Source organism: Lissotriton vulgaris, chromosome 11 (genome assembly GCF_964263255.1).
Source record: "Lissotriton vulgaris chromosome 11, aLisVul1.2, whole genome shotgun sequence".
Taxonomy (NCBI): Eukaryota; Metazoa; Chordata; class Amphibia; order Caudata; family Salamandridae; genus Lissotriton; species Lissotriton vulgaris.
Genome location: NC_141699.1, coordinates 1,018,831,294 through 1,018,859,037, shown reverse-complemented (window position 1 = coordinate 1,018,859,037; position 27,744 = coordinate 1,018,831,294). Strand labels below are relative to the sequence as shown.

General features: G+C 44.2%; 1 protein-coding gene across 1 annotated transcript in view; it reads right to left on the bottom strand.

The window, feature by feature from the left end:
• The window catches only part of LOC147683948 (maltase-glucoamylase-like), a 588,456-nt gene that overhangs the window by 8,319 nt on the left and 552,393 nt on the right, over positions 1-27,744 (bottom strand). Inside the window, exons 67-70 of the mRNA XM_086944339.1 lie at positions 18,924-19,048; positions 7,150-7,238; positions 5,726-5,775; positions 1,772-1,939 (exon numbers count right to left, since the gene is read on the bottom strand). Coding sequence (XP_086800465.1) covers positions 1,772-1,939; positions 5,726-5,775; positions 7,150-7,238; positions 18,924-19,048 — 432 coding nt within the window. The remainder of the gene's footprint in view (positions 1-1,771; positions 1,940-5,725; positions 5,776-7,149; positions 7,239-18,923; positions 19,049-27,744) is intronic.

Below are 27,744 nucleotides of genomic sequence, written 5' to 3'. Positions count from 1 at the left end.
CTACCCAACCTAATGTCCATTGCTATCCCCCCAAACATATTAATTGGTCGGACCATAAACGGATTGACTTCTCCATACCACATCTATCTAATTCCAAGAACCGCCCAGCTACTCACCCTATTAAACGTAGGCCTTGGCACAAAATTACTCTTCCCAAACTCACTCAAACATGGGAACAGCCTCTACTCACCAATTTTGACAACATCGATACTGCTCTCTCCATGTTTAATTCCACTCTAATGACAGCTATTGACTCTCTAGCCCCTCAGAAATATGCTAAAAAACCCACCATAGCGAAAAGGGAAACATGGTATACGGAAGATCTTAAAATAGAAAAGAAGAGATGCAGAAAACTGGAAAAATTTTGGAGACGTACGGGCAATAGGGAAGATAAGAGCCGCTACCTGGAGGCTATGTCCTCCTATTACAAAAATATTAAAAAAGCAAGAAAAACAAGTCTGACCACTCAAATTGCAGAGACTGGCAACTCCACAAGAGAGCTATTTAAAATCATTCAAACTTTCACCAGCCCTGAAGTATGTGAAAGCCCAGACACCTTCACCCAAGAACTATGCGACGAAATATCCCAGTTCTTTGAGGATAAAATAGAAGGTATATATAAAAAAATCACTACTGTCTCAGACTCCTTGGAAACTAATGTCCCTGAAACTTCCCCGCAACTGACTTCTGGAAAAACTCTTCTGGATATTCCAGAAATAACCACTAAGGAACTGACCACACTCATTAACCAAACTAAGTCTGGTTCTCCCGCCGACCTAATACCAGCCAAATTCATCTCCCCGCTAATTGAGATACTAGGCCCTCATATTCAGAAACTTCTCAACCTATCCTTTACCAAAGGTCAGCTCCCACTCGCTTGGAAGGAAGCGGTAGTGAACCCCATACGTAAAAATTCCACCTTGCCCTGGTCTGCACTCTCCAACCTTCGCCCGATTTCTCTCCTTCCTTTCATCAGCAAACTGGCAGAAAAGCACGTTAACACCACTCTTTCCAGTTTTATCGAAGCGACAGGGGGCCTGGACCAATCCCAATCTGGATTCAGGCCTAACCACAGCACTGAATCGGCCCTCCTCTCTGTGACAGATCAGATCAAAATGTCACAAGACAGAGGGGGCTCTATGATTCTTGTGCTGTTGGACCTGTCCGCAGCCTTCGATACCGTGTCTCATAACCCCCTGCTGAACCGGTTGCATGGAGTAGGAATCGGAGGCGTAGCACTATCTTGGTTGGAGAGTTTCCTTTCCGGGAGATCGCAATCTATCAGCCTGGGCCCCTTCTGTTCCATCTCAAGGGGGCTCACAAAGGGGGTGCCACAGGGCTCATGCCTCAGCCCTACATTGTTTAATGTCTATGTGGCCCCACCACAAAGAAAATTAGACAAGGAGACCGTGCTTTCTCCTCTGTTGGTCCCGCCCTCTGGAACAGTCTTCCCATTGACCTAAGAACTACCATAAATCACCTGTCCTTTAGAAAGGCACTAAAAACCCTTCTCTACCAAGAAGCATTTCTATCCATATAACTTCCCAGGCTGCTCTATCTGAAAATCCCTCAGCTGGCAAAGCGCGGAGATACCCTCACGGGATTGATTCCTGCGCTATAGAAGAAATTAAAATAAATAAAATAAAACATATTATGTTGATTTCCAAAGTCATCATTTTTAAATACAGGAATATCTCTACATGCAATACATATTTTCCTTTTCAATTTTTCAGCATTCATCAGCCTTTTTGCTGTGAACTGTTTTACTTACCATGTTTGCTGTACTGAAATTTGGGCTCTTTGTTTGACCATCATAGTTAACGGTAACATTTTTAACTGAACTGGCATCAAGCCCCCATATGTTGATATGTCCAAGAACCAAGGGACGTTGTGAAGTTATTACATCCTTATTGTGTACTACATATGTTGTTAGGGTGTTCTGTAAGTAAAAAAAAACAGGTTAACATTTTTATATTCACTTGTTCAATTATTAAAGTGATATACACTGTTAGGTAACTTATCATAAATTAACATATTTGTCCTTAAGTATTTACACTCTACCTAGCGGTTTTTAACACTAATAACTAAGATGTGTAATTAAATGTAACCATATACTTAGCATGTACATTTTTAGGCATTCGATCTTGGTGCCCCTTACCTATCCATATACAGAATCATTGAATTCTTTTCCAGTGCAGACGGGCTTTCCTGGGCAAAATTGCACCAATCTGCACTATGTTTGGCAAAAAATCACTGCAATACACTTTATTATTTTTTGAAATTCTGAGCTCATCAGTGAGGAAGTTGCAGGATCAATTAGCAAAAGTGTGAGGGGACCAAAATAGTGTCTATGTAAGAACAAGATCTGAGAAAATGTTATCTGTTCACAACAAAGATATTGTAATGTTAGTGTTGAAGGTTACCTTAAAAAGTATATCAGAGTGAGGGCTTTGATGAAAACATTAAATGATCTCAGATTAGTGTTTGTGCTTTTTAAAGCAATATGGAGTTTCCTGTGGGTCTACCATGCTTTGGCTACCCGCAAGTCTCATAAATTGTTTAGCAATGCCCTCCTTCCATCTAGGATAGCAAACTTCAAACAGCCAATAGTACCTTCGACAAGTGCTTTTAGCCTCTGTTCTTTTCTGAAGCCAGCCACACCAGTAATTATTTTCTTTCAGTGCTTATTTAAAGCTTCCCCCCAAGAGCCTGCTTCCAGGAGCTGGTGCCCCGGCCCATGTGGAACACCCGTACAACAATGAACACAGACCACTTGGGAGTTCTCAAGCTTGTGTGAGCTGAGTCAGGCCCTAGCCTAATCGGTTAACTCTTCATTGTGCTGATGGGGGAGCTAGCTTTCTCTTTGACTCCAATCTTCTTTTGGATGATCTTGTGCTATGCTGCTGAGTGTGGGAGCAAGGAGGGAGGCAGGCAAAATGGATGGTTAGACAACCTCCCAGGGGGGGTGTGCTCCTCTGAAAAGGGGGCTGTTGTGAATAGTCAAAGGCAGGCTAGTGGTCTTTATCACCGCATGTGACTGGCCCTATCTGGGGGAATGCCTCAATGAACTGCTGAAATCAGTATAGATTTTTTCAGGCCAGAACCCACTGGGAATGACTCAACACGAGCAGCTAAGTAAAGCAAGGCTATCTCTGGTCCTGTTTGGCCAATTTGAACGAGTTTGTTGCATTTAACTCCTGATGATGTTATGCAGCTACCAGTGGTATAAGATCAGGGCTCACTGGCCTTTGAATGTTTGTTAGTTTCTTGATGACACCTACTTGTCATGCTATACTAGTTTGAGACAGAGGTTCAGGAAATTGTTACCCTGAATCTGCTTGTAGATGCTATTTGGGCTGGTTTCTTCTAGCAGCAGCACCCAGCAACTGTCAAGGTGGACCTCTGAAAGGCCATCCGTGTTTCCTGCAGGAGTCTGGAATAACTACGCTTATACCACATCCAGCCATAACCATTCCGCAGAAGTCCATGTGAACCCGCTACTTCCGAGTCACCAGCATTCCCACCCTCTACTTCCCACCTGAAGGGGTGGGGATGCCATATCCACTGTTCTTGAAGACGCGTCTACAAGGTCCTAAGAAAAATAAGCTGGAATTCTCTCCAGTCAGGGGTTTGTCAACATGGTGTGCCCATTCTTCCTCTTTTGTAGTTCTCACTTTACTCAAAGGCTCTCTCGTGCTTTGGTTTAACTATGGAGATGGAAAGTTCAAGAGAGTTGGCATTTCTGCCCAACCTAAAGACGCCACATTACTGCTCTCCCCTGACGGATGGGTACTTCCTAGGACCTGCACACCATAGGCTACAGTGAGGCTGGCACTCACCATTTCACTGCACGGGGGTACTTTATCAATTGATGATTCAAGCTGTAAACTGCAAGAGTGTCTTGGTTCTACTTTTAACTGACACAACAAATGTGGTTCCTCCACCCACAACTTCAAAGTGAACCTCTGCTGTGACTGGTATGTCATGACTCTTCCTCTTTCCCCTATATCCCTGTGAGAAGGGCAGGCTAGGCTTCTCAGTTATTTTGCCTTACCAGTTTCTTCCCCTGCCTCCTTCCTCTGCCATGAGAAGGCTAATCCCACTTAATGGGTTTTGAAATATTGTCCATGAGTGGTTTTGAACTACTAGCTTGCCATCACCACCACCAAGTTAGTTCACAATCTAAATCTCACTAAAGCTCACTATGGGAGATATTTTAAAAAGCAAACTACATGAGAGAATGCCATTAAGGCTAAATAAACTTTTTATCTGCAATCTGAATGTTTTAAAATATAGTAAAGTCATATCATTCATATCCATGTTTTGTGAAAATCCAAAATTGATATTTTGGGCAGTGTTTAATTGAAGTTTAAATATAGGTACTTCACAGATTTCCACTATGCACTTGAGTTATAAAAAGGAGAAACAATGTATTTGGTGTTCCACATGTGGCAGGCTCCTTGTATGATGATAGCTAACTAAGTTAGCTATTAGTCCTCCTTGAGGATCCTGTTCACCTGTTTAAAGCTTTGTGCATAACTGTGTATTTGTGACTAGCACAAAGACTCTGACCTTGAAAATGTAGCAGTGGGACGTATTTTAAAACAGGAGCTTACAGTGGTGGGAATCTATTAGTGATACGCGCTCACAGCAGGGAGCCAAATATCAGATATTAAAATGTTTTTAATTCTGGGAGGATTAATCAGGGCACAACCCACTTCCTCGCAATGTAATCAAAAGATGAGGTGAGATAGCTCAATACAGATAAATATTACACAACAGGTACATTTCTTGACCGCTTCCCTAAAAGTAAGTAGATGGTGGATTGCTGGTGTAGGCAAGGCTTGCAGAGAAGTTCAATTACTAACTCAGTAACATGAATTTATTACTCATATTGGAAACATGGTGACTTTTATAATTGAATGTCAAAACAAAGTTGCAGAATTATAAAGTTGTCGATTGTGTGGATTTACTTTTGAAATAATATATATGAAAACAATCATAAACATTGATGGTCCAACATACATCAGGAGGGTATACAAAGAGAAATGGTATACCATGCATGGTTGTAAGATAAACACCCTTTATTTTTAAACACTTAGCTTTTGGTGAATATTTTGCTTCACTTCACTTCAAAACTAGATGCATCATTTACAAAGCCATGACAACCAAAGCCCCTACTTATCTTGCAGACAAGCTCACCATCTCTGGTTGGTCTCAGCACACCCACAGCCCAGACACCACCACCCTGCAATCTAGAACGAGTACAAAAAACCTGAGAGAATAGGCCTTTCCTATATATGCACCCAGGACCTGTAACAACATCCTGTATTTCTCAGGACCTCCTAGCGCTGTTCCACTAAAGAAAAAAGTTGAAAATTCACCTCTAAATAACCCTACATCACAACCAATTAACTAGCCACAACTTACCTTCCACTGGCAGTAACCTTGCCATTGACTATGTACAGAGCTCCACTGCCTTTTGGCCAGGGTCGTGCTCTAAAAATACTATATACATGCATACATACATATGTACAAACAAATGAATTCATATTTTTCTTTTTATCTTTGATGGCCTAAACACCACAAAATATTTTCTACCACCCTTGAAATTAATGCATGATGATCAAATTCTGTAAAATGTCCCCAACAACAGAGGGATGATGATACATGCTCTTGTTTATTTTGTAATAAATAAACAAACTAGTAATTTAACAATATGCACCTGGCTTGCGTTGAATGTAAGTAAAGAATACTGTCCATTTTCATATGCATCTGAAACAGAAATAACACAATTTGGCATTAAGAATGTGTTAAACAGAAATGTGCTCCTAGATACTTTTTAAACTGTTAACAATTGTAGCTACAGTATAACAGTATCACATTAGGTAAATAAAAAGCGGTTTGTCTTTTTTGCCATATTAAATATTCAAAAGGGACATATCTTGCTAAATAAACATATACATGTAATTGAGTACACCTTTGCTGTTCCTTGATTTACTGAGTGCATGACAGAGGGATAAGTGAATGCCTCGAATATGGATTTGGATGGTAATCAACACATTCATATGGGGGAGTTAGCCAGTTTTAGGACAGTAGCAAGATAAGTTGTTCCTTGTCACGAGATCAAGACCTGCTGTAGGGGTGAACTGAGCCATCAAGAAATTGACAAATGATGTGTGAAATGTTGAAAACAAAGAGTGACGCATGCAAATTGCTCGGATTACTTTCTAAATTCAATAGTTTATGGTCCGAGAAAGAACAATGCAAAAGTCTCTGGGGCATATTATCAAGGGGGTTTATCTCTGCTTTTTTGGCTTTAAAAGCCAAGAAAGCGGAGATAAAATTATCTCCCTATTACCTAGCTGTCGCTAACACCAGTTAGCGACAGCTAGTAGGAGATAGCGACCATCTTGGGCCCCACTTTGCATGTCAGTGATATTTATCACTAATGACATGCAAAGTGGGCGTGCCAAGATGTTAGCGACTGAAAACAGTCGCTAACATCGCTATCTCCTATTACCAACTTTTGGAGATATTCGCGCTAAGCGCGAATATCTCCAAAAGCCAACACCTGCCCTGAGCAGTTCTTAGACATGTTATCCAATGGGAGGTGGAAAACATGGCTAAGAGCATTAGCTCGGTAATGTATGAATATCGCTGACTTTTCAGCGATATTCATGCATTGCGGCGATTTTTATCGCATTTGCGATAAACCTTGGTAATATCAAGGTTTATTTGCGGTAAAAATCGCCGCAGCTCAGCGGTAAATTTTTCACGCTAATGCCCCTTAATTCGCAGCAGCAGTGGCAAATGACACACTGTGAATGGAATTTTGCTACCAACGTTATGCAGTCAGGTTTCATAACTTAAAAGTCCAATTTTCACAACTTATTCTGGGATAGATGGTATGAAGCCTCCATGATTTATGAAGTTTGCGGTGCATGTCTGTAAAAAAAAAAAAGGCAAATTGCTTGCACTTATAGGTGCAAAAGTGCAGCTCATGGGACCAACTTTCTCACCCCTCAGCTACGTGGGATATGTGTAGGCATCTCTTTTTGTGTGCAAGTAAACCAATATGATGCACATTCACTTCAGTAAAATAATTGAATCACTATGCAGAAGTATGACAAATCACGTTGTACCCACCAATTTTAACTCCATCATCCCAATACAGATGTCCCTGTGCCATTCCTGCAGGATCTAGGGCAACAATTAATCCCATATAGTTTTGTCGGCTGGAGGGGAAAAAAAAGAAAGAGTCAACATTCACATTCATTTAGTAACATATAGAAATAGTTAAAAACTCACATTCTTACGCTGTTTTTGAAATTCCAAGAACACACCATTCCATTGCCATTCCAATGCTGTGCATAGTAATTACAAAGGTAAATTAAGTCGAAAATGTAATTTTAGTGCTGTATGTAGTTTTTTATCACCTTTCAGAAATTCTTTGAATTTTTTGAATGATTCTAGGCAAGTGTAAATGCATTTACTATTGCAGAATGATTACGAGAAAACAGCAGTATCACAATCAATCAATTCTTTATTTGAATGGCAAAGATAATCATAAAAGATAGCATAACACATACATTCGGTGTTAACCCCTTCGATGCGGCCGCTTTTTTTCCCGTGTGCGGCCGCCGGCCGAACACGGGCGGGCCATGACGAACCCCAGCCGTCATCAGCACACGAGCACCGTAGTGCATGACGGCTGGGGTTCGTCACCAGCATGGAAGGGGTTAAATAAAATACATAAAGATTCAGAAAAAATAAATCATAAAAATTCAGTTACCTCCCACTCTAAAAATCTAAACTCTCACAGTAAAATACAGCTGATTTAAGAAAACAACCCAGTCTAAAACATACATCAATACTATAAAAAAAATGACATACCATAAAGCCAGAAATGAATACCACTCGGACTGTAGTAAAGCTCGAGCCCTTTATGTGGCGAACGCCATTAATACAGCACCCAATAAGGCAAGAACGCTTTTCAATACGGTAAAAGATCTTGCTGGTGCAAAAACGACCGCATCGGCCCGTCCACTGAACAAAAAACAATGCCAAGATCTTGCTTCCTTTCTCAGTGGAAAAATTGACAAAACCATCTCCGACATCAATATCAACACCTCCGCAAATGGCTCACAAGAGGTAATGCCCCCTTGGTCGGCCGAAATAAACACCTTAGGTTACTGGCCTCCCATCACCTTGGAATCACTTAAATCCACCCTCAAGACCATCAAATCAGGCTCCCCCCATGATCCACTACCCGCTAGTGTTCTAAAACAAATTGATGTCCCCTCCCTGACCATAATTGCCGACACTCTAAACTCTTCTCTTCAACTTTCCACAGTCCCCTCACTCTGGAAACACGCTATGGTCAGTCCACTTCTGAAAAAACCCATAGCCAACCCTGAAATACTTGCGAACTACCGACCCATATCTCTTCTCCCCATCTTTTCAAAACTTCTCGAAAGACACATTCACTCGGCCCTCACTCTTTTCACTGAAGATAACTCCCTCCTTCATCCGTCACAGTCAGGTTTTAGAGCGGGTTTCTCCACCGAAACAGCCCTACTGGGAGTAACCGAAACCATCAGAAAACTCCTAGATGATGGTCAAATAGTCACACTCATCCTGTTAGACTTGAGTGCGGCTTTTGACACCATCTCACATACCAAACTCCTGGCCACACTTGGAGAAACGGTATCCGGGGTGCAGCACTAAAATGTATTGAATCTTTTCTGGCACATAGATCATTGCAGATCACATCCTCCATCGCCTGTTCCGATACGGTCAGTGCCCCTCATGGAGTACCACAGGGCTCCATCCTGAGCCCATTGCTCTTTAACCTCTACCTTAGACCCCTGGCTGATTTAGCAGACAGGTCAGGACTCACCCTCATGACATATGCAGATGACTCTCAGATCATCTTTTCACTATCAGAGTCAAACCCAACTGCCCCATCCCGTCTCAAACAGGGGCTCCAAAATATCTTCAGCTGGATGTCTATAAACCAGCTGAAGTTAAACAGAGACAAAACTGAAGTCCTCCTCTTGGGGAAAAATAAAGACCTATGGAACTCCTCTCATTGGCCCTCCGAGCTAGGTAACATCCCCACCCCTGCTACCCATGTAAGAAATCTGGGGGTTACCATCGACGACGCCCTATCGATGAAACAACAAGCAAACTAAGTGGTAGGCCTATGTTTCACCATTATGAAATGGATGAAAAACATCCTATGGATGCTGCCCCTTGCAACTCAAAAGACCGTAGTCAATGCACTCATTACATCTCGTCTTGACTACGGCAACATTCTTTATCTGGGCTCAATTCAAGCTGTCATTAAACGGCCTACATTGGCTCAGGGTAGAAACCCGCATCAGGTTCAAAGCCCTGAGCTATATGTTTAGGATCAAAACCGGCACTGCACCAAAATACCTGCAATCTCTAGCGACCCCATACATCCCAGGAAGAGAACTGCACTCCTAAACCGCTGCAAACTTTGTGGCTCCCAGGTTCAAACTAGCGAGAATGGGAGGGAGATCCTTCTCTGTCCTAGGGCCCACTCTCTGGAACAAACTCCCCCCTCATATTCGCAAAGAAGAAACCTATGCCAGATTCAGGAAGAACATAAAGACCTGGCTATTCCAGAAGTAAACCTCCTGAGCTAATTCATCCCTTACTTCTGTTCATTGACAAGCCATCGGCGCCGGGAAACCCTTTTTGGGTAGCTGTGCACCATACAAGTGTAACAAATAAAATAAATAAAATAAAATAGAAGCAGTTGTAAAAAAGACAATGAGTGACTGAATTGCTAAAATATGTATGCCCTGAAAAGAGGTGATAAATACAAAGGGACAGATTTACAAGCCCCTTGCGCCTCCTTGCACCACCATTATGTCACTTTTTTTGTTGCACAAACAATGCGGCCAATTTACGTGTGACGCATCTAGGGAGATGTGCCAAGTTGTAAAACCCTGTGTCACATTATACCTGCACCAGGTATAATGCATGCAGGGTGGGCTTCAAGCAGGGGTTAGGAGTGACGCAGTGTAGTGGGAATAGGCCTCAAAATGCATTGCTGGAGTTGCATTGTGCTTAAGAATCAGAATTTCTGATGCATCTGTCAATCCTTGCACCATGGTATGCTGTATTGCAAATACGGTGCATCCATGGTGGCACAAGTGTTTCCAAGGGTGGCGCTGGGAAAGTGACGCATCTCTACAGATGCATCACTTTCTTGTAAATCTACCCCAAAGTTCCAAAAGATTTATAAAAGTTATGAAACAAACTAAAGTGCAGTAAAGATTGTGATGAAGTGTAATCACAAGCACATTTATCCATTCCAGGTTTCCAAAATACCCTCTTGGGAAACAAAACCAATGGCAAGTGGTACCAGCTTTAAATCTCAGCAGTAAGGCTCTCATCCAGTTATTGCGCACAAGCGATAAATATGGTTCAGGCCCTGGGTTAGTTCTTAAAATACCATCATTTCTGACCAGTGGTTTGTTGATTTCCTTATTTTTCCTTTTGGCACATTGTCTTTTCATAAATAAATGCTTCCCAAGTGCGTATCTTTTTTACTTATTATCATAGGATTATCAAATAGAGCAGATTTTCCTAGATCCCTCAAACTTTGTTTCACATATACTAGTAAGGGGATACTCAAACCCTGATCACAACACACACAATTATTGAAAATGTTATGATTAAAAGAGGCAGTGGGATTACTCCACACCGAAAGCCACAAGAAAAAGGTCCCAACATAATAATGTCTTCAAGATAGGGCAAACCAAGATCCTCATGACAAAAAGAGTGAGCGGGTGGTTGGGCAGGTGTGAGGAGGCACCTACAAAAATGATTCTCCTCTATTTGTAATGCATGGCAATGTCCAAAACCCCATACTCCACTGCCATAACAGCTAGTAGGAACACCTTGTATGGTGTATATTTCTAAAATAAAGGGAATCAGCTGCCCTCCACTTCTTTGTCAATATTAAAATTAAAAAGTGAACCAATAGTTTGCTTGAGGTTAATGTTCCTACACTTGTAATTTTAATCCAGGATCCATTAGAATTAAAAACAAGGCCTAGGTATAGAAATCTATGTACACTTCCTAAGCTACTCTCATTAGCACAAAGGATTTGCAACATATAATGTTTAGGACCACATGCCATAATGTAGGATTTAGAAAAGTTGATTGAAGGTGTAGATCAACTATAAAGTTAGAAAAGCTGTGATTCAAACAGGGTAAGGCATTTGGAGTGCAGGCAAGAAGCACTGTGTCATCAGTATATAAAATCATTTTAGCCTCAGTGATGTCCCTGGGGCTGTGCGGGGGGTGCAGTCCCCCCGCATTAATTTCTGACCCAGGGAGGTGGTGGTCCTCGGGGCTGCGGAGGCTGTGTGAGTCTCCATGCATTCATGCCTTTGTCCTGGGGAGGTGGCAGTCACAGGGGCTTTGGGGGGGAGAGCGCTGCCCCGCATTAATTGAAGATTTAGCCCAGTGGAGGTGGCGGTCCCCATGGCATGGCGGTTGCCAAGCAGGCAATCCCCACATTTATTTTCAATTCAAGCCCTGGGTAGATGGTTCCTGGGGCATGGGGCGTCCAAGGGGCATCCTGATTTAAGTTTCGCATCTGGCCCGGGGAGGTGGCAGCCCCTGGGGCTGCAGGGATGCCTCATGGGCTCACTCTAATTACATTTTAGCCCCGGGGAGGTGGTGGTGCCAGGGACTGCCGGGGGGCTGTGTGGTCCCCCTGCATTAATATTTTATTTTGCCCTGGGGAGGTTGCTGTCTCTGGGGCTGTGGGGTGGAAGCTCCTCCCACATTCATTGTATATTTTGCCCTGGGGAGGTGGCGGTCCTCAGGGCACGGAGGTTGCCATGCGTGCAACCCCTGCATTTTGTTCAATTCAAGCCCCGGGGAGGTGGTGGTCTCTGGGGCACGGGGTCCAAAAGGCCCCACTGATTTGTTTCACCTGTGGCCCAGGGGAGGTGGTGGTCCCTGGTGCCTGGGGGTCTGAGAGGCCCCCCATTTATTAAGTAAGAAGCCCTGGAGAGCTGGTGGTTTCCAGGGCAATAGGCAGCTGCAGGAAGGGGGCAGGCGTTCTCCCCCTTATTATCAGGATTCCCCCAGGATCTGGCCCACCAAGGGAGCCCATGCCTCATTTTTTAATAAAAAAATGTGTTTGGGGCATTTGGGGGCCCCTGTGGCCCCCCCGAGGCCTTGGGTGTCAGGGTGTCTTGCTTATGATACTACAGATTACATCAATCCTGGCATGGTCAGTGACATCACTGATGACATCACTGATTATATAAGCCACAGAACCACTCACACACCCCTATACAACCAATTAAACACCCCCACAACTACTCACATACAAATTCACAGACCCATACCAGTACTCACACAACCACTCACTCCTCTGTAGATCTACTCACTCACTCATACAACCATTCACTGACCTGTACAACCACTCATAGAACCAGTTTCTCATCCATACAGCCACTCACACACCCACTCACTCACCCATACAGCCTCTCAACACAGCCACTCACTCAACCATACAAGTACTCACACACTCACTCACACACCCGCACAACCACGTACATACCCATTCATTTATCCGTCCATACAAACACTCCCATATTCACTCACTCACCCATACAGTCATTCTCACAGACACTCACTCACCAATACACCCACTCACACACCAACTTAATTAACCAAACACGTACTTAAACAGCCACTCACATACCCATACACCCACTTACATACCCAATCACTCATTCATACAGAAAATGAGACACCCCCTCAATCATCCACAGTCACTCACACACCCACTCATCCACCCATAGCGCCACTCACATAGTCACTGACCCATATAGCCAGTAACATACCCACCCAGTTATTCACCCATACAGCCACTCACACACCTTCTCGCACACCCCAACAGCCAGTCACACAGCCAGTCACTCACCCATAGAGCTACTCACAAAATCACTTATACATGCATACAGCCACTCAGTCACCCACTCGCATACCCACTCACACACCCATGCAGCTACTCATATACCCACAAATCCACTCACACACCCAGTCACCCATGCAATCACTCACACAACCACTCAAACACACACAGATCTAGTCAGAAACCCACTCACTCACCACAGAACAGCCACACAGGTACCCACTCACAAACTGATACAGATAGTCACATAGATCACATATGATATAAATAGTATCACTCAGTAGTACAACTAGTATACTAATCTAACTTTTGTAGTTGGTTAGTATACATGTTTACCAATCATAAACTCTTATACATCACTTACACTCACTTGATGATGTCATCAGTGATGTCATTTGAGATGTCATCACTGATGTCATCAGTGATGTTATTGACAATGTCATGAGTGATCAAATATGTGAGGTCATAAGCACTGCACTGCAGGGACGTAAGTTAGAGTTAGGTCAGGTAACTATAAATGCTGAATTTCTCTAGTGTTTGTACACATGAAATGTGTTTAATGCCCCTGTAACCCTTGTTTTCTTCAGTAAATATATATAGATATTGATAGATATATATCCCTCGCTATGATTCCAGGAACTGGTGCCCCTTAGCCACTTGGGACACCCACTAAACACCAAAGCCTGGTTCATATAATGCAGCTCATAGCTTATTTGAATCATTCTTAACAATGGCAACTGGCAAACTGACTTTCTCTTTGACTCCTACCTGCCTTCAGCTATTACTGTGCTGAGCTGTTAAGTGTGAGAACAAGTCAGGAGGAAAACATAGGGACTGGTTGGAAAGGCTGATGGGCTGGTGCCCTACCCTTTTACAAGGAGGCTGTTGTGAATGGTCAATGACACTTTATGGTCCTTTATGACCCTAGCTCACTGGCCCTACCTGAGAGAATAACTGAAACAACTACTTGATGCAGTATATTGTATTCAGCCCTGGACCCATTAGAAGGGCTGACAAACTATTGCATGGTTTGTCTAATTTGTTGCATTATTTCACTCCTGGTAATGTTCTCCAGCTACCAGGTTTATCAGATAATGACTCCCTGGTCTTTGAATTCCTGCTAGTTTCTTGATAAAGCTTAGTGTTCTCTGCTCCAGCAGCACACTATCAAATCTGAAGGGGTACTGCACCACCTCCTGCACACCCCAGGTTCAACATTCTCCTTCATCAAACAAAACAAGTCCTAGTTCTCACTGCAATATTTTTAAAGATATCTAGAGATCACTGGTTGTTTGTAGATCACACCAGGGAGTTCCTTCATCTAGGGATACTCATGATCTCTTAATCTATTGCTTGAATAAAAAGCAGCCTCGCTCTGATCTCGACAGTACAAGACAACACAAGACTCACATACACCTTGAACGGACAAAAAATGTGTGAATAGCGAGATGGCACCTCACGGGCGCACCACCAATGGGACCCCTGGTTGGTACTCACCAGGATGGCCCTGTTATCATCATTGGTGCCATCAAGCTTTAACGGAAACGTGCCTCAAACCCAAAGTGTAAAGACAGTGCGTGATGCAGTGGACACAACTTATATGTAACAAAAACTAACAACATTAAACATTTAAACATATAAGATACTGTGCAACTAGGACTTCAAACTTTACTTCTGTTCCTTTCTCTGTTGCAAACAGTAAAACACTTAAATTAAAAAAGGAGAGTGTGAAGACTACCTATCACTTCACACCCCACTTACAGCCGACATGTTTCATTGCCGTGGTATAAATCAGGCAATTTCTTCAGGGCCACTCAATTTGAAAGCCACTGCTAAAGACGCTGTGCTGCCAATGCCTTTGCGTGGCTTAACCTCTCCTACCAGCCGAGAGTAAAACCAAAGGAACTGTGCCCCCTTCGGTGGGCGAAGTCCTATCTCCCTTCAATAAGGTTGCCGTGGAGAATACTCGTTCGGCGTCTTCTCATCACTCGAGACGCCGAACGAGTATTCTCCACGGCAACCTTATTGAAGGGAGATAGGACTTCGCCCACCGAAGGGGGCACAGTTCCTTTGGTTTTACTCTCGGCTGGTAGGAGAGGTTAAGCCACGCAAAGGCATTGGCAGCACAGCGTCTTTAGCAGTGGCTTTCAAATTGAGTGGCCCTGAGGAAATTGCCTGATTTATACCACGGCAATGAAACATGTCGGCTGTAAGTGGGGTGTGAAGTGATAGGTAGTCTTCACACTCTCCTTTTTTAATTTAAGTGTTTTACTGTTTGCAACAGAGAAAGGAACAGAAGTAAAGTTTGAAGTCCTAGTTGCACAGTATCTTATATGTTTAAATGTTTAATGTTGTTAGTTTTTGTTACATATAAGTTGTGTCCACTGCATCACGCACTGTCTTTACACTTTGGGTTTGAGGCACGTTTCCGTTAAAGCTTGATGGCACCAATGATGATAACAGGGCCATCCTGGTGAGTACCAACCAGGGGTCCCATTGGTGGTGCGCCCGTGAGGTGCCATCTCGCTATTCACACATTTTTTGTCCGTTCAAGGTGTATGTGAGTCTTGTGTTGTCTTGTACTGTCGAGATCAGAGCGAGGCTGCTTTTTATTCAAGCAATAGATTAAGAGATCATGAGTATCCCTAGATGAAGGAACTCCCTGGTGTGATCTACAAACAACCAGTGATCTCTAGATATCTTTAAAAATATTGCAGTGAGAACTAGGACTTGTTTTGTTTGATGACTTATTGAGTGGGGGGCGTCCTAGTTCTGTCTTTCCCTCTAGACTCCAGTTTTTGTGCTCAACATTCTCCTTGCCATGTGCAGGCCATCTTGTATCCTACAGGATTCTGGACTACATCCTCCTAGGGCATGTCCAGGTACAATTAGTCCAAAGAAGTCTACGGGAACCCTCTGCTTCTAGGTCACCATCAAGCATCATATGATCAAGACGCAATGGGGAGTCAAAATGCAATTGTTCTGGTTTTGTGCCAATAAACCCGTTTTATTTGCATCGAATCCTGAGTGTGATGTGTGAGTTTCATGGTAGATTGCATAGCTCTAGATGGATTACACACATGTGTGTGCATGTGAACGATAAACATGTGAGGCTACTGTCTTTTGCTGCCTAGTATCTGTGCAGTGTTAGCCTGTTGCATAAGGGACCTCTCAAGGATTGGTACTGGCCTTGACTAGGCCTTGTAATGTGAGTGTATCATACGAAAAACAATGGTCCAATAGGTTGGAAAAATTAAATGCTATGATAATTGTTGCAAAAGTAAGATATATTTTCAAACTTCAAAGAATTATCATATAAATATATTGATAATAAGGAGATGCTCAGTGTCAAGATTTACAGGAGAAGAGTGCTTATGATTAGGACGCCCTGGGCACCATGTCCTAGCACGGCTCTCAGGCAGGGTACGATAAGATAGCTATACACTTTGGAACAGACTATTTACTGAAATGGATGTGTTCATCACAGAGTCCTTGCAAAACTCTCAGAAATGGTAAGGCCTAATTACTGTACTCTTTGGTGCAAACAGTCAGGGTGCTCTTGTATTTTTTGATACACGTATATTGTGAGTGGGCATTCATAGTAGGTTTGTAGTGGCTATGGACAGTCTGTGATGCGTAACTGAATTTGTACATTTTGGGCAAAATCTATGCTTAAGTACAGTTTCACCCCACTTAAGCCTACAGGGTTAAATGAGGTATCAATCGATCCCCAGTCTAGGTCGATACTCACAGATCTTGTACTTTAGGAACCTTCATATTACTCTTGTTCAGCCCCTAATCACATTCCAGGTCTCTGTCCCTTTTACCAAGCCAAGATAGTTAGTCAGCTGGTCAATAAAGAGGATCAAAGAGATCCCCACACAATAGAGCAATCTCCTAGCACAGCTCTCAAACAGGGTATGACTGACTGACTATGACAAGCGCGGAGAATCACGCCGCGCGCACTTAGGACCCGGCCTCTCCGGACCCCGCCCGCCCCTGGTCTCTGGTGGTTGGTCGGGCGGACGGCCCAATCGGCGTCCGGCCGACCCATTTCCGGTCCGGCGATATCGCGTGACCTGGGGGTCAGGGGGTGGAGACTCTGGGCCTCTTTAGGGTCAACTCCCTGTGACTGGGGTCTCTGTTCCCGCTATCACTCCTGGATACCTGACTGCTCACGCCGGCACCTGGCCATTCTCGTGATCCTGGCCGGCTTTCCGAAACTCCCACCCACCCGTCCCTTGGATAAATGGTTTGAGGGGCGTTCTGCGGAGAAGAGACCTGCGATCAGTAAATAGTGGCTAAACAAGATGGATGGGAGCTCGCCTGCCGGGCTCCATAGGCCAGCTCTGAGGGGGGATATGGCAAGCTCTCCACTGGGAGGAAGTGACCACCGGCTGGGGAGGTTAGGGCGACAGATTTTGAGCCTCCCGGGCGACCCTGGGCAGCCTGGTGGTCGAGAGGTGGGCCCCGGTAATGGCGGACAAGGATCGAAGGGCAGGACCCACCACTCTAAGGGGCAGGTGCACGGCACTTGGCGTAGGGTACCCAGTTGGGAGATGCGAACCAGATGGTGTTCCTCCCTTAGGGTTGGGAAGGTGTTGGAGCATGATATGCTCATAAATGTAGTTATGAATGTAATTTGTAAATAAAGATATGCATGTTATTGCTTGTCATGTTTATACAATGTTGTGAATAAACATGGCCTTTTTACCCCACCTGAATCTCTTGGTGATTTCAAATGTGGGGATCTTGCATGTCTAGGGCAGTTGGGCGGCGGGGGAAGATCTGGAGGGTACGGGTCCTATACACTTGGCACTGATGGCTTGGTGGAATGGATTTATTAATTTTCAGGTTCTCAAAAAACTCTGAGGAAGGGTAAGGCCAAATGATTGCACTCTTCCGAGCAAACAGCCAAGGAAACCTGCCATCATGAGGAACTGAATCTTCACTCTCAGGTTTCTTCTATAATGCAGGTTACCTGGAAGAGAACATCACTTTCATTGATGTACTGTAGAGTTAATCCATGTCTTACCACCACACTATAAATCCTGTTCAGGTCATTTGCAGTCCATAAAGGTTCACTTCCGCAAGTGGCTGGCTGCCCACAGATACTGGCCTAAGCTCAATGTCAGTCACACTCACTCAGCCCACATGCACGTGCACATGCATATACACATATGTGCAAATAATCACATGCAGCTAATACGAAACCTCTTACTCCAGCTGTAAAGCACCAGAGTTTGTTTTAAAAGGGGGACACTAGTGGCTTGTACTTGAATCTATTTTAACAGAGCTTGCTGTGAGTGAGACTAAGATAGTAAGACTCACTAATAGCAGAACTACAAAAATGCATAGCCCAAACAGAAAAATGTCAACGGGTTTTATTGGTCAGCATGAATATTTCTACAGTGACAAACTAAATAAGTGATTGTTAAATAGGTAATGAGGCTCATATTTATATTGGTTATAGATATGCTGGGTAAATTGAATGAGATGTTTTTATACACCGAATAAAGCTTTTGAAATTAAATGAATGAGAAAGAAATACCTTCAAATTAAATAGGAGTGTTCTGTGTGTGATAAACAATGTTAAAAGTCAGAGAAAATAAGATAAGTCGATCAAAAAACATTGTTAAATGATGATTTAAGATATAATTGATCCTCGTCCTATTTTGATAGCAACTTGGCAGTATTATTGTAAATGTTCATAGCTTTAAGATTTTTTTAACTAATGTTGCACTTATCACGTCCAGAAATTAGCCTATTGTGAATACCTGTGGCAATATAGAACAGGAAACATGTTATGTACGGCTTAACGTTGTAGTTATTTCTATAATTATGCCAGTAATGTTTGTTTAGATAAGCTACTGTCTATTAATTTATTTACTATATGCTATTTCATCTTCGTCTTAAGCAGTGTTAAAACTGAACATGCACTTACCTGTGTTTTGTATTTTGGTCTGGTTCTTGCCATGGAATTATATACCCTTCACGGACATGGAGATTTATGTGGTCCCAAGGAGCATTTAATATTTTCCACTGACCTCTTTCTGCAACCAGAGCCCCCTGAAGAGAAAATGTGTGGTTGTAGAATGTGAAAAATATTCAGTGAACGCAATGCACAATTTCATAGTTTGGTACTTAGATACGGTTGGGAGAAACTTGCCTTTAAGCTGTGTCCCGCAGTCCACTACAAAAAGGCTAATACGTTTTGTAATGGGTTCATGGTCCACATTTGGTGGCATGGCAGGAGTTTTAGTGACATTAGTAGAGTATATGTGTGAGGTGTTATGTTTAACAGCCAAACAATACGAAAGTTAACTCAAAGATTTTAAAGGCGCGTGCTACCTTAATTTGAAATATTAGCATTTAATATAACACTAAAACAAGATCAATAAATTGTGCAATGGGTGAAAATGGTCAAAAACAAAAAATATCCTTGAAAATAAATTGGGCAAAATGTTGTGGGAAGTTTATCTAAGGATCAAGTAAGGATATTCTTACAGAAACAACCCAGTCTTTAAGTTTGAGTCTTTAAAGGGTTAATACCTGATTGCAGTATTTTCACTTTCAATTACATTGGAGTGGTTGGAGCCAACAGAATGTACTTAAATGCCTTGAAAGGGAACCCAGCAACACTATGCTGGGGAGGGGGGCACTAAACCCATATATATATATATATATATATATAATAAAACTTTCGTCATGGAGTTAACGTATTTGTACAGATATTGCTCACCTTTTACAGAATGTTGTATAATTACATCATGTTCTAAGCACAGACTGCATTACGCTCAAAGGTGATAGAGTGTCGATTTTTTTCACATCACCGCTTGCCATAATACGTTATTGTGCCCTGCATTTATGCATTCATTAAGTCCATCTTGTATATAACTCGAGTATTTGTACAGATCATATATTTATACGAGTGCACAATGTGACAAACATCAATTTTTTGAATGATGGGTGGAAATTCCCATTTATTTAAAAGTGTAACATTATGAATTGTTTGTGATGAGATTCGATTGGATCTAATCTAATGCAGTGCAGTTGTCATAACAGTAGATGGATATGGTATACAATTGTATTCTACCTTTGATCATTACAAAATGGCGCCCACAAACTGGGTTTGGGATGTGATTTTTCATGTTAGTCCACCATCTATGTCTAGTATTTGTAAAGGCGCGAAATTCAAATGTGTACCAAACTTGTATATATACGTGACCTCCACATCACCCGCTCATCAGTGAGCAAGGACGCAAGTCCGAAACGCGTCTGATGACTGGCACCACCACCACCATTTGTTGGAATAAGTAACCATTCAAATCGAAGCCTGGCTTGCAGTGATTATTACTGGAGTCTGTGTACTTGTATGCTGGCTAACGGCTGCCGCCGGCAACGCGTTGGGATGGATATATATATATATATATATTACCTACTGGCGTCTCGCCAGTAGGTATATATAGTTAGGATTTTTTCCCTATGGGATTTCTGAAAATTCTATGCCTAATAACTTTGGCGTTTGTGGACGGAATCGGCTGAAATTTTCAGGAAAATGGCACATTTTGTTTCTGAGCAGCCCCTAAAAATTTGGGGGGGTTTCGTCAAGGGGGGCCTGAGAAAAAAGGGGGGTCCCAAAACGCGTTTTTCCCATTCATTTTTCCATAGGGCGGTTGGACTCACTTTTAGCTCGAACGGCTGAATGGATTTGCACGAAACTTGGCAAAATTGTAGGGACTGTTAGCCCGATGTGCCTTTGCTAGGTCTCAATATATGTGCTTCAGTGGATTTTGAGAAATTAACGTTTAAATCAAGATATATATCTGTAACAGCGCTCCGGGCAGCGATCCGGTCCGCTTACTTTTCGCTTATCGGAACTTTGCGCGCAGAAAGCTGATTGGCTCTCCGGTGTCTGTCAACATTCTAAACAGTCCGGAGCGGCCGCCATCTTGTCTCTCGGTAGGATCGAGAGAGAAGAAGAGGTGAAAAACGAAAGGGGAATTTAATGAAAGGGGGCAAGGTATCCCCCTCTTGACCCCCTAGGAATGTTGTTGGGGTTATTAAAGGGTCCCGTGGGGAAAAGAAAAAAAAAAAGATTTTTCACGGTAGAAGCGCTTCACGGGCCGCGAACTGGGCCGCAAACTGGTAGCGAAACGGGAATTCGCCATTTTGTGCTTCGTTAATTAAATTACTAGGTATAAGGGGGTGCGGGAGACGTATCCTAATCCCCTATGTTTCCTGAGGGTGGCTGAGGAGGCTGATATATGTTGATACATCTCTTCCAGCGGCTGCGCCATCTTGCCTTTTTTCCAATGCCACAATTTTGTCGTGCACGGCAGCCATTTTAGATGCCAGGCTGGTCCCATGCTATCACCTAACCCTGCGGATGTAGTTTATGGCCCCAGCTGTAGAGAATTCAGACATGCCAACCCTCCCGATTCAGGCGTGTGACTACTGATTTCAGTGCTAGTCTCCCGCCTCCCGATTTTTGCAAGCAAAAACCCGGGGGCATATTACGAACAACTAGCGATAATTTTTGTCTCTAACTTGTTTAGAGACAAAAATTATCGCCGTACATCGGCGATTTTTATCGCAGATAAACCTTGCTATTATCGCAGAAAAGTCAGCGATATTCATGTATTATCGAGCAAATGCTCTTAGCCATGTTATCCACCTCCCATTGGATAACATGGCTAAGAACTGCTCAGGGCAGGTGTTAGATTTTGGAGATATCTCCAAAAGTTGGTAATAGAAGGTAGCGATGTTAGGGACTGTTTCCAGTCGCTAACATCTTGGCACGCCACTTTGCATGTCATTAGTGATAAGTATCACTGACATGCAAAGCGGGGCCCAAGATGGTCGCTATATCCTTTTAGCTGTCACTAACTGGTGTTAGCGACAGCTTGGTAATAGGGAGATAATTTTATCTCCGCTTTCAAGGCTTTTAAAGCCAAAAAAGCGGAGATAAACCCCCTTGATAATATGCCCCACGATTCCTTGGGGGTTTCAGCTGACAGGGCTTGGTATTGTGTTACATGGTAATTTTTCCAGGAAACGTCAGAGGTCGATGCAGGGGTTCTAGAAGAGGTGATAAACCATTTAAGCCTCATGAACAAGCGCATGGTCTTTTAAAGATTTGTGAAGTACTCGGAGCGGTGTGTTTCCTCTTTCAGGAGCGGGCGGGGGGGCACTGCCAGCAACTTGCCAGGTCAGGTAGTGTTCAACACGTGCATCACCCTTTCTCTGCTTGCTATTGCGCTCCATGCTTCGGAAAGGTAAGAAAAAGAACGTGCATTTGAGTTTGAAATGTCCGATCCTGCAGCAGCACACTTCCAAAGCCCACACATGACAATAACCCGATTCAAGGCCCCATTCACCCGTTTTAAAAAAAATAGATAACACTCCAACAAAGTAAGGTTATAAAACTTTATTAACTATTAACTTTAACGAACGGAACAAAAACTAAAAACATTTAAACATTTCTCAACACAAAAAGCAACAATGGTTAGAAGCTGTCTTTTGTGCGAATAGTCCCAAGGCAGCACAACGTGCAGAGTTCTGGACGGCACCCAGGTGATGTCGCCTGGGTGCCGCACTGGTTTAGGGATCCTACAATGCTGCTCCGAAAATTGGCGTGGGGCGTCCCGGGTGGGGCGGGGGGAGGCCTCGTCAGTAGCGGTCTGTTGTGCGAATAGTCCCAAGGCAGCACAACGTGCAGAGTTCTGGACGGCACCCAGGTGATGTCGCCTGGGTGCCGCACTGGTTTAGGGATCCTACAATGCAGCACAGAAAAACAGCGTGGGGCGTCCCGGGTGGTGCGGGGGGAGGCCTCGTCAGTAGCGGTCTGTGTCCAGTGTCACATGGCTGACACAACATGTACGACAGGCACCCAGGTGATGTCCAGTAAACTGCCGCACTGGTTTTGGTATCCTACAATGTTGCTCCGAAAATTGGCGTGCGGCGGCCCGGGGGGGGGGGCGTGGGGGAGGCGGCGTGAACGGGCCTCCCCAGGTGGCGGCCATCTAGCTGAGTTGCGCCCGCTCTTGCGGTTACAGCGTCTCGCTCACCATGTTGTTGAGTTGCTCCCACTCTTGCAGTGCAGCGATAGGCGGCTGCCACATGGCTCTTAAAATGGCGGACGGCTCCTCGGTTTTGGGCCTGGTCCACTGAAATGGCCCTGGGACACTTTGGAACTCGGACGCTTGCCTGCTAGGGCTTGGGCTCCATTCTCGAAAAGCGTCCCCTCAGCCGTGAAGATTGTACAAAAGTCTTGGGGGCCCCCGACTCCCGCAGGCTTCCGGTGGGGAGCGGCTGCCATGATTGCTCGCGGAATGACCACGACGGAGCCACGAGATGGTGGTGCTCTCATGCTGACGCCAGCTTCAGTCTGAATGATCCAGAAACAAGGTGGGGCTTTCATCGTTTGGGAAAAAAAAATGTTCTAAACCAATGAAAAGTGTTATTTTTAGGTCATATGACCAAGCCTTCCATCTTTAGGAAACCAAAAGTAAAATGAACCAATGAAAAGTTTTATAAACAAGTCACATGACCTGTTATGCGGCATAGGGCTACAAAAAGCGTAGAAAATCCGTTGGCACGTGAGGCGGCGTCAGTAGCGGACCGATGTGCGAATAGGCCGAAGGCAGCACAACGGGCCGAGATCCGGATGGTACCGAGGTGGTGTCCAGCAAATTGCCGCACTGGTGTGGCCATCCTACAATGCTGCGCCGAAAGACGGCGTGTCCAGCTGAGTTGCGGTCACTGTTGCGGTACAGTGACTCGAACGCGCCGAGATCCGGATGGCACCGAGGTGGTGTCCAGCAAATTGCCGCACTGGTGTGGCCATCCTACAATGCTGCGCCGAAAGACGGCGTGTCCAGCTGAGTTGCGGTCACTGTTGCGGTACAGTGACTCGAATGCGCCGAGATCCGGATGGCACCGAGGTGGTGTCCAGCAAATTGCCGCACTGGTGTGGCCATCCTACAATGCTGCGCCGAAAGACGGCGTGTCCAGCTGAATTGCGGTCACTGTTGCGGTACAGTGACTCGAACGCGCCGAGATCCGGATGGCACCGAGGTGGTGTCCAGCAAATTGCCGCACTGGTGTGGCCATCCTACAATGCTGCGCCGAAAGACGGCGTGTCCAGCTGAGTTGCGGTCACTGTTGCGGTACAGTGAGTCGAACGCGCCGAGATCTGGATGGCCCCGATGTTGTGTCCAGCAAGTTGCCGCACTGGTGTGGCCATCCTACAATGCTGCGCCGAAAGTCGGCGTGGGGTGCCCCGTTGGCTTATGAGGTGATGTCAGTAGTGGACCGATGTGTGAATAGGTCGGAACCAGCACAAGGCACCAAGATCCGAATGGCAAGTCCTGGATGTTGAGTGCCTCAGTTGAGAGTTCTGAGCAGTGCTTGTAAGACTGTCTGAAGCTTATTTGCACCTGCTGCAGCTTCACTAGGTCCGGCGGAACTTTTTGCCTTTTCCTTTCTGCTTCTTTTCCTACAATCCGTTTCATCTGAAGACACGATCAGGTCCCTGAATGTGTGCAGGGGGACGCTATTGATTGAATGAAAATGGCGGCTTGACACAAAGCTGACTCAAGCGTTACTGTTGGTGCTATACAGACAAAAATTGGTTTTCAGTTTGTACATTCTTCAGGTTTTTTTTTTCCATCCAAGTCTGATTGAGAGTTTGTAGAAAAATGGCTTCAGATTTTCCACATACTACTCTTCAACATTCTTCCTAAATGTAACAATGTGAAACTCACTAGGAGAACGGCTGTTTCTGTTTCCTTTCAAAATGCTGCCAACAATATTTTCTGAATGGAAGACACCATCTTGTAGCATAAAGGGCCGAAAGGGGTTCTGGTCTGGCCGATGGTTGGTGGAGACATTTTGACTATATCTTGGACCTGCCCGGCCTCGCCCAAAATGGCGCCGGTATAAATGGGACTCGTAACTCCTTGCCCGCAAATGTATATCTAGAAAATGTTATTGTAAGTGGCCCTGTTCTATTTTAATTACAAAATGTATGTCCACCGATTCCGCAACTGTTAGACACCTTAGTTCTTGCAACCTAATGGCCCGCTCGTTACGTTCCTCTACAGTGTAAATGTCTCCTCATCATATACGATTTCAGTTTGCTCCGTGGCCGGCCCACGTGGTTATAGGCCCGTATTTGTATACTGACATTTTCACAATAAAGGTTTTTAAAACAAAACACGGTAGTAGTATTTACATTGGTAAAGTTTTTACTTTTAGTCACTGTTTTCGAATCAGTAAAAGGCAAGTGAAATAAAGCAGTCCAATTACATGACGGATAAAAGGTTTTATATGTAGGAACGCAGTAAAGATAAATGGTCAAGGGCAGTTGTGTTTTTCATGTCTGCAACATAAAGTGATCGATAAGAATCTGATAATCAGGCGTATCGGCGACTAAGACAGCAGGCCGAATCTCTTTTACTCAACGGCTCCGTCATGGAAGGAAGAAACGCCCTTTTTCTCGAAAAAGGAATATATTTTACTTGCAAGACAGTTGTAAATTTTCCGGGAAAGTACATTAGCCTGGAATATTATAACATATGTTTGAAAAAAAAATATTGTTCGAAAATAATAAAAAGCGTAATTTTTAGGTCATATGACCAAGCTTTTCATCATTAAATTAACAAAAGTAAAATGAACCAATGAAAAATTTTATTAACAAGTCACATGACCTGTTATGCTTACGTTACGCGCTGCGCGCCGCGCCTCGGATCACTTCCGGGTGCGCTAACGCGGCGTGTCATAAAACGCATTACGCGACAACGTAGGTCAAGAATATAGTCTAAATGTCTCCACCAACCAGCGTTCAGAACACAACCCCTTTCAGCAGTCCAAAAAGTTCTGTTAAATGAGAACAGAGGGGACAGGCAACAAGAACCATCAGTCAAAGAGGGGAGGGCAAGTTCTTCTCTTCCGGGTCATGTTGGGGCGCTACCGGAACTGATCGAATTGGTAGTCTATAGTGTTTCTGGATGTTTCAGACTTAAGCAGGCGTCAGCATGAGACCACTACCATCTCGTAGCTCCGTCGTGGCCATTCCACGAGCAATCATGGCAGTCGCTCCCCACCAGAAGCCTGCGGGAGTCGGAGGCCCCCAAGACTTTTGTAGAATCTTCACGGCTGAGGGGACGCTTTTCGAGAATGGGACCCAAGCCCTATCAGGGAAGCGTCCGAGTTCCAAGGTGTCCCAGGGCCATTTTAGTGGACCAGGCCCAAAACCGAAGAGCCGGCCGCCATTTTGAGAGTCCTGTGGCAGCCGCCTATCGCTGCACCGCAAGAGCGGGCGCAACTCAACTACATGGTGAGCGAGACGCTGTAGTCGCAAGAGCGGGCGGTAAACAGCTGAATGGCGGAAGAGGCACAGTGTAGCAAAAGCGGGCGGAATGGCAACTAAAACGATAAAGGGGCGCCCCACTACAGCTTGTCTTCAGGTCAAACGGATTGTGGGACAAGGTCCAGAATTGAAGAGTCATCAAAAGGCAAAAAGTTCCGCCGGACCCCGGGAGCCGGCCGCCTATGTCGGGGGCGATCTCAGGCTACACCAGTGCTATAAGACTTGGGGAGGGTGTCGGAGCCATGCGTCTTCTCCGAGTCCATGGCCATCACACCGCCCCTCAGGGGCCTCCGTCAAGCTGTTTAGGAAGGTAACATATCACATTGTTTTCTAATGCAGTCAGGTCTACAAACGACACTCACTTACTTTGAGAATAGTGAAGCTGCAGTAGGTGAAAATAAGCTTTAGACAGTGTTACAAGCACTGCTCAGAACTCTTAACTATGGCACCCAACATCCAGAACTTATGCTATTTGAGAATGGCAGTGACATCGAAGCATCTCAGGGACCAAAACCATTAACATACTTTCACGTATGAAAATCTTACTTGGGGAGGGGGCAGGAGCGAAGCGCCCCCTCCCAGTCAGCGCCACCACACCGTATGTTGAAAATCTGAAGCCATCGTTCTACAAAGTCAACCAAACTTGGATTGAAAAATCTAGAAAAATGTACAAACTGAAAACCAGTTTTGGTCTGCATAGCATCAGTAGCAACGCTTGAGTCAGCTTTGTGTCAAGCCGCCATTTTGATTCAACAAAGCACAGGCATTGAAAAAGGCTGAAATTCAGAACTCTAAACTATGGCACCCAACATCCAGGAGCTTGCCATCCGGATCTTGGAGCCTTGTGCTGCTTTCGATCTATTCACACATCGGTCCACTACTGACATCATCTTATAAACCAACGTTATGTAAATAGTTTTTTAATAAAATGTTTTACCCTGTTTCTTTGCTGGTGTGTTGTCTATATTTTTAATATTTGCATAGGGTTTGTCGTTATTTTGTGCGGGATGGGTGATGGAGCCGAGCTGTCTTGCAGCCCTCATGGTGTGGAGCTCAGTTCATCTCACTATTTTCGTATTTCTCATGAAGGGTTGTTCCTAATATTTCTATTTTAGCGAGGTCAAAAAGAGATCCAATTAGTGGCCTACTGATTTTGCTCGATTACTTTTATTTTTTTACACGATTTTTCACTATCTGCAAAGACTAAACAGAGTATTGCGACTTTGTGCTTGCTTGTAAATAGAGAATGATTCAAAGAGAACCAATTCTAAAACAGTAAATGCTTGGACAACAATCAATCAAATGGAGAGACAAGGAGGCACGACGGATTACAACGGGGGTAAAGGCCTGCGTTAACTACCCTTCAGTATCTGCAAAGAGAGAGTACTAC